Source organism: Emiliania huxleyi (assembly GCF_000372725.1).
Source record: "Emiliania huxleyi CCMP1516 unplaced genomic scaffold EMIHUscaffold_51, whole genome shotgun sequence".
NCBI classification, from domain to species: domain Eukaryota; phylum Haptophyta; order Isochrysidales; family Noelaerhabdaceae; genus Emiliania; species Emiliania huxleyi.
Genome location: NW_005198167.1, coordinates 135,208 through 142,879, shown reverse-complemented (window position 1 = coordinate 142,879; position 7,672 = coordinate 135,208). Strand labels below are relative to the sequence as shown.

Below are 7,672 nucleotides of genomic sequence, written 5' to 3'. Positions count from 1 at the left end.
AGCAGGCCATCCTTGGCGCGGGCGGCCTTGCCGCCCTCGTTGCAGCTGGCACCGCCCACCCCCCTTGCCACGCCCGCGTCTCTGTGTCTGTTCGCCACTTGCTTGGCGACCTCGGCGCCTTCGCCCTCACCGCTCCAGCGCCTCCACCGCCACCGCCGCCAGCAGCGGTGGCGCCGCTTCCCACTGCTGCTGAGCTCGCTGAGGCTGAGCGGGCGCGCCAGCGCGCCGAGCAGCGGGCGCAGCAGGAGCAGGCGCAGCGGGAGGAGGCGGAGCGGCGCGCGCGGGCCTCCCAGCAGGGCCAGCACGGGCTTCAGCAACAGCTGACTGCTGCCCAGCAGACGCATGCGCGACTTCGGGCAGAAAATGCGCAGCTGAGCGCCGCGTCCCAGTCGGCGAGGACGTCCGCCATCGACAGGCTTGTCGATACGGTCGACAGCAGCTCGCCTGGCGGCACCGTGCTGTCCGTGGCTGCTGGACCGCTCGCCCACTTCAACAGCCAATACCAGAGTGCGCGCCGGCGCTGCTACTCTGGCCTCGATATTTGGCCTGCGGTGGCACCGCCTTCACCATTTGGCACAGAGGTGACGATGCTTCGCGAGCTGTGGGCTAAGGGCGGGCGGGGCCGCCGGGCGGGCCCCATTCAGGAGAAGCTGCCGATGGGTTTCACGCTGACGCGCATCGAGGCGATCGACGTGCCGGCTAGCGACCGCCAGGCCTTTTACAACCTCGTCGAGCAGATGGATTCGCGCCGCTCCTCGGGCGCCACCCCGGGACCCTTCAACCCGAACTACCCGAGCGGCGACCGCACGGGCGAGAAGGCAGCAGTGTTCGCCCAGCTCCGCGCGCGCTTCCTTCCTCGCGACAAGCTGCAGAACCAGAACATCATGCTCGCGCTGCACGGCTGCTCGCACGCGGTCGCTGACAACGTGTGCAAGAATGGCTTCGCTGTCGTGCCCTACCGCGACGAGCCATGGTTTGGCCGCGGACTGTACATGACCACCTACGCCGAGTACGCCTGCCGCTACGCCACGGGCGAGTTCAAGTCGCAGCGCAACCCGCCAAACTCCGCCGGCGAGCACGTCCTCATCGCCGCGTTCGTCGCTCCTGGGATGGTGTACCCGGTGAGCCGCACGCCCGACTACGCGCGACCCAGCAATCTGACGAGCAAGAGCAAGCTCAAAGATCGAGCGCTGCAACCGCAGTTCAACTCGCACTACGCGTTCGTCTCGGCGGCGCACAACTACGAGTGCATGGACGGCGCGCGCGACGGGACCGTCATGGACTATGACGAGCTCGTGTGCGAAACACCGCAGCAGGCGCTTCCCGCGTACCGCCTGTACTTCCGCGCGCCCTGATCCGGCGGCGAGCGCGGACCCTAGTCCAACGAGGACCCTAGTCCAATGACCAACGTCAGTCAGTACAGTATTGTCAGTAGGTCTTGGGCCAACTCCAAGTAGTTACCGCAAATTCGTATAATTAATTGTGGGTACAAGCGTAAGCGGTAAGGAAGTTGTGAAATTGTTAGAATTCTTTCGGCCAGTCCGCGCGCCTGTGTCGAGCCTGTCTGCTGTGAGAGAGAGTTGTGTTCCGTACTGACGTAAAAAGGATTGCTTTTTCTTTGCGCAGCCGCAGGTTTGAGCCGGTCGGGTCTCGGGTGGAGACTACGCGGTGTACCAACCACTACCAGTCTCGGGTGGAGACTACGCGGTGTACAAAGGTCCCGATCCCCCCAGATAGGCTTCACCACATGCTAGTGCACGCCCCCCCCCCCTGGAAGCGATGTCCGCCTGCTCCAGAGACAGACACAGACGCAGACAGACAGAAAATGACTGACCCGAGACAGATAGACAGAGTAACATGGGTCACAGCTCGCGCGATCCTCGTCCGATGCTTTCCCGGTGCTAGATCTAAATTGCTTTCACCGACCGCTCCGACCGCTCCGCGAGAATCTTCACCGCTCCGCGAGAATCTCGTTCCACCTGGCGACGTTCTCGGGGTGCTCCTTGTTGACGAGTTTGCTCTTCAGATGCGGCGGCACGTTGTCGCCGAAGCGGTGCGTGGTGTGCGTTCCGTCCCAGGAGAGGTGCCAGTTGTTGACGCCCCAGAGCCCAGTTGCGACCCAGCCCGAGCCGACACCCGACGACACTCGACAGGACACCACACGGCACACGCACCCACATCGTCGACGTCGTTCGTCGCAGCTCGCACAGTCCTCGTCAGCAGAGTGCCCCAGAATCTCGAGTCGCACGGGTCACGGGCACGCGATTTCCCCTCTCTCATCTGTCAGCGGCTCGGATCCCCTTGAGCGCCCCTTGACTGCCGCTGCCCAGCAGCTCACCCACTGCGCCCGGCCAAAACGCGGGGCTGCGGAGCGGCTCCGACGGCGTGAAAGCGTTGTGCCAGCCCCGCGGCGCCAGCGGTGCCACTCCTCTCACCCACGCATCGTCCGCACAGCCGGAGCCGCCGCCATCGGCGCCGCCATCGGCGCCGCCGTCCGCCCCTGCACGCCCTTGCCCGAGCAGCCCGGCCGAGGGAAGCTCGAGCGCTGCCGCGTGCAGGAACATGCGGTAGGAGCGCCGGTCGGCGCCGTACGTGACGTCGCCGACGATGGGGTGGCCGATGTGCGCCATGTGCAGCCGCAACTGGTGGCGCCGCCCCGTGAGCGGCGTCAGCCACAGCAGCGACGCTTCCTTCCCTCGGTGCGGCGGCAGCACGAGCCTACTGTGTGAATTCGCGGAGCGAAGAAAATTTTATACGGAATACGTCCATTTGGGGGCCTCGTTTGGAATACGGCCTTTTTGGAGGTCATTTGGAATACGTGGAATACGTATTCACACAGTAGGAGCACGAGCCTTCCGCGCGCAGCGACGGTCGCCGTCGTCGTGGCCGCCTAAGGGGAGGTCAGGTAGGCGTCTCCCCCCACACACGAGGTGGTGGGGCAAGGGCCAGGCTAGTCCCTCGCATCTCCACGCCTGAACACGGGCAGGAGCCGGCACGGCGTTCGTGCAAGGCCCGGTGCACGTGCAGAGTGAGCAGCCTGGGACCCTGTCTGTGCTATTGTGTCTGCGTGTCTGTGCTGTCGTGCGATTCGGGCCCGGGGTTGTGCTTTTGTGTGAGCAGCCTGCCCCTCCCTCGTCCATCCCGTACACTGCCGCGCCTTGCCCCAGGAAGCCTTCGTGACGGACTGACGGAACTTGCGGGCCGTCACCGCGATGCGCGCTGAGATGTTGCGCTCCTCCCACGCCGGATGGCCAAAAACAAGGGCGGCGTACAGCTTCCGCACCTGCCCCGAGAGATACGGCCGAGCTGTCCGAGATGCAGCCGAGATACGACAAAGGCGGCGTAGCATCCGCGCCTTCCGCGCCTCGAAGAGACGGCCGACTTCGCGCGCCGCGCCCTCGGACTTTGCACAAGCGACCACGCCGCTAGTGGCGTAGTCGAGGTTGTGGCAGACGCGGGTGGTGCCGGCGGCGGTCATGACGGACGGGTGCGTCCCCACGAGCCACTCGTGCAGCGACGGCTCGTCGGGCGAGTCGGCGCCAGCTGGCCTAGAGACACACACTTCCTAAACACCTCCCAGACGCTTCCCAGACACTGCCTCGCGAGTCGGCGCTGGCCTCGACGGCGCCGACATACGCACCTAAGGTGACCGAAGGACGGCGCGAGCTATTGTGTAAGGTGGGCGTCTGTCTCCTCATTCTTGCTGGCATGTGGAGAGCCGGGCGCTCGACGGTATCGGCATGTGGAGTGCGCTCCTGGAAGGGCTTGTGCACGAGGAGGAGCTGCTCGTCTTCGTGCACAGCGCCGAAGTCGAGCTCGAGGAGCTCCTATCTCGGACGAGCTCGGGGTGAGCTCGGCGCAGCCTCACAGCCTCGGCGGAGCGAGAGCTCGGTGCCGGCTGCTCCGAGATCAGCGCGACCGCCTCTCGCCGCGTGAGCACATCGGACCTCACGGCATGGAGCAGCGCCTGAGGAGACGTGCGCTCCGAACTGAGCCGGCGTCAACTTGGTCCGAACTGAGCCGGCGTCGAGAGAGGTTGGCGACCATATAGGGTTTGTTGGTCGCATGGTCGCTGGTCGTATGTTGTGTGTGCTCGTGCGGCTGCTTGCGCCTCGAGCCGGGTGGCGGCGCCTTGCGGGTCATAGGAAAGGTCCACGCAATGCTGGAGGAGGGCCGTGTTTTGCTCGGTTGTCGATCCGAGCTGCTGCAGCTGCGTGTGCATGCGCTGCTGGACCTCGCGAGCGGGGCGGCACAGGAGCATCGGCGTGAAATCTCGTGCGCGTGGTTCACAGCCTCTCTCGAGGTTCTCGAGGTGGATATCCTTTGGCCGCGTTGGGTAGCGAGGATTGGTGTGACGCGATCCACGCAGGCGTGGTTTCTGACGGCCGACCGTCAGTGCACGGAGTTGCCCCTTCTCCGACTGCAAAAAAACAAACAAACAGAACGTTTTGTTTGTCAAACAGTAACTCCCGACAGAGACTGCCCACGCACGATTCACACAACAGGCAAAGCGCGGACGACGGCTTCTAATAGAAGCCGTCGTCCTCACAGAAGCCGTCGTCGGATTCGCAGTCAAAAGGCGGATGGTCGAATCCGCGAGCACCGTGGTGCTCGCCGAGAGGACCATCCCCATCATCTTCCGACTCCATCCCCTCCGCTCCCCCCCCCGTCGCTCCCGCCGTGCCCCCCGCCGGCGTTCGTGGCGGGACTTCCCGCCCCCTCCCCCGCCAGCACCGCTCCGCAACTAGCGCCGCAGAGCGAGCAACGAGAAAGAAAGTCTGAGCGCTGCGTTTCTTTTTCTAGCGATTTCTTCCACAGCGGATCGTTCCCAACTCATCTTGGAGCACTTGGACTGCGGTCATTAACCGCACGCCCAGGGCCGGGGAGCTAAGAAGCGCACCCAGCGGGGACATTGTTCGCGCGAGCGATGTCCACCCCGCCGCGCCGCCGCTCGCGCCGCCTCGCCTCCGCCTCCGCCGCCGCTCCCTCGCCAAGCACGCCGCCGCCCGTCCGCCTCCTCGATCTCCCCACGGAGCTCCTCGCGCGCGCCCTCTCTCGCTGCGACCCCTCCGACATCGCTCGCGTCGCGGCCGTCTCGCTGCTCTTCCACGCCTCACTCGCGCTGGAGGGCATCCGCTTGTGGGCGCAAGAGCGCGGCTTCGAGCTGCCGGCGCAGCCCGAGGGCGAGGGCTGCGCCGTGCGGTGGCTGTGCTTCGCTGCGCTGCTCTGCGAGTCCAACTCGCCGGCGAGGGCGGCAGCAGGCCAACGGCACAGCCTCTTCATCGACGGCGAGGGGCGGCTCTCGTCGTGCGGCTCGGCTTTGAGCTGGACGCCAGGGCTACTCGGGCACGGCGAGGGCGTGACGCGGCTCAACACGCCGACACGCCTCCTGTCGACGCTGGGTGAGCGCGCTGTGAGCGTGGCGGCTGGAGGATACCACAGCCTCGCCCTCGCCGCCGGGGGTAGCGTCTGGAGCTGGGGCTATGGAGGCGAACTGGGCCACGGCGATGAGCAGAACCAGCTGCTACCCAAGAAGGTCGAGGCCATGGCTGGCCAGCGCGTCGTCGCTGTGTCGGCTGGAGTCGGGTACAGCCTCGCCCTCACCTCCGACGGAGCTGTCTGGAGCTGGGGCGATGGAGACTTCAGCCGGTTGGGCCACGGCGACGAGCAGGACCAGCTGCTGCCCAAGAAGATCGAGGCCTTGGCTGACCAGCGCGTCGTCGCTGTGTCGGCGGGATTCACCCACAGCATCGCCCTCACCGCCGACGGCGCTGTCTGGAGCTGGGGCCGTGGAAACTTTGGCAGGCTGGGCCACGGCGACCGGCAGAACCAGCCGCTACCCAAGAAGATCGAGGCCTTCGCTGGGCGGCGCGTCGTCGCTGTGTCGGCGGGAGGGACGCACAGCTGCGCCCTCGCCGCCGACGGCAGTGTCTGGAGCTGGGGCAATGGAGCCTATGGCCGGTTAGGCCACGGCGACGAGCAGAACCAGCTGCTGCCCAAGAAGGTCGAGGCGTTGGCTGGCCTGCGCGTCGTCGCTGTGTCGGCTGGAACCGCGCACAGCATCGCCCTCGCCGCCGACGGCGCCGTCTGGAGCTGGGGCTGGGGAGACTCAGGCCGGTTGGGCCACGGCGACCAGCAGAGCCAGCTGCTGCCCAAGAAGATCGAGGCCTTGGCTGACCAGCGCGTCGTCGCTATGTCGGCTGGAGCATACCACAACATCGCCACCACCGCCGACGGCGCTGTCTTCACGTGGGGCAAGGGCGAGGACGGCTGCCTAGGCCACGGAGAGGACCTGTCGAACCAGCTGCTGCCCAAGAAGGTCGAGGTGTGTCTGGGAGTCTGTGGGCGGTGAGAACAGGCGTGGAGGGTGTGTGTGCTTGTCCGCGATTGGGAGGGCACTTGTGACGAGGCAGGGTAGGCGAGTGGCAGTCGCTGGTGCGGACTTGCTAAGTCGTGTGTGCTCCTTGTTTTGCTTGCTAATACTGGCGGCTCTGGCGTGGCCTAAAAGTTTCACAGATCGGAAGAGAGTTGTCCGGTTCGCGGCACCGCCGGCAGAAGTTGTACAGAGGAGTCAGAGCGTTGTCTCTGCCGAGTCCGGCCGATAAGCGATACAATGGTGATACACATTCCAAGGCGAGTTGGGGCCGCCCGCCGAATTTCTCAGCGCCGCAGAGCGAGCAACGAGAAAGTCTAAGCGCTGCGTTTCTTTTTCTAGCGATTTCTTCCACAGCGGATCGTTCCCAACTCATCTTGGAGCACTTGGACTGCGGTCATTAACCGCACGCCCAGGGCCGGGGAGCTAAGAAGCGCACCCAGCGGGGACATTGTTCGCGCGAGCGATGTCCACCCCGCCGCGCCGCCGCTCGCGCCGCCTCGCCTCCGCCTCCGCCGCCGCTCCCTCGCCAAGCACGCCGCCGCCCGTCCGCCTCCTCGATCTCCCCACGGAGCTCCTCGCGCGCGCCCTCTCTCGCTGCGACCCCGCCGACATCGCTCGCGTCGCGGCCGTCTCGCTGCTCTTCCACGCCTCGCTTGCGGCGCAGGGCATCCACTTGTGGGCGCAAGAGCGCGGCTTCGAGCTGCCGGCGCAGCCCGAGGGCGAGGGCTGCGCCGTGCGGTGGCTGTGCGTTTCGGCGTTGCTGTGCGAGTCCAACTCGCCGGTGAGGGCGGCTGCATGCCGTACGCACAGCGTCTTCATCGACGGCGAGGGGCGGCTGTCGTCGTGCGGCTCTGCGTCGAATCACGTCCCGGGCCTCCTTGGCCACGGCGAGGGCGTGATGCGGCTCAACACGCCGACCCGCCTCCCCTCCCCGCTGGGCGGCGAGCGCGCCGTGAGCGTGTCGGCGGGATACTTTCACAGCCTCACCCGCACCACCAGCGGCAGCGTCTGGAGCTGGGGCTATGGAGGCGACGGCCGCTTGGGCCACGGCGACCAGGAGGACCAGCTGCTGCCCAAGAAGATCGAAGCCTTTGCTGACCAGCGCGTCCTCGCCGTGTCGGCTGGAGTGTACCACAGCCTCGCCCTCACCGCCGGCGGTGCTGTCTGGAGCTGGGGCAGTGGAGCCTATGGCCAGCTGGGCCACGGCGACCAGCAGACCCAGCTGCTGCCCGAGAACGTCGAGGCCTTTGCTGGCCAGCGCGTCGTCGCTGTGTCGGCTGGAGAGTACCACAGCCT

The 7,672-nt window shown here is 66.2% G+C and overlaps 2 protein-coding genes across 2 annotated transcripts in view; one reads left to right on the top strand and one right to left on the bottom strand.

Annotated features, from left to right (window-relative positions):
• EMIHUDRAFT_451841 (hypothetical protein) overlaps positions 1-610 on the top strand; it is a gene marked incomplete at its 3' end in the record, with an annotated part of 1,643 nt that extends 1,033 nt beyond the window's left edge. Inside the window, exons 3-4 of the mRNA XM_005766421.1 lie at positions 204-507; positions 582-610. Coding sequence (XP_005766478.1) covers positions 204-507; positions 582-610 — 333 coding nt within the window. The remainder of the gene's footprint in view (positions 1-203; positions 508-581) is intronic.
• Positions 611-2,276: 1,666 nt separating this feature from the next.
• On the bottom strand, positions 2,277-3,478 carry EMIHUDRAFT_211996 (hypothetical protein; the record flags this gene model as incomplete). The annotated part of the gene is made up of 5 exons (XM_005766420.1): positions 2,277-2,364; positions 2,563-2,695; positions 2,849-2,890; positions 3,148-3,283; positions 3,383-3,478. 5 exons carry the CDS (start codon positions 3,476-3,478, stop codon positions 2,277-2,279), a joined length of 495 nt encoding a protein of 164 aa, XP_005766477.1.
• Between the last annotated feature and the right edge of the window lie 4,194 nt (positions 3,479-7,672).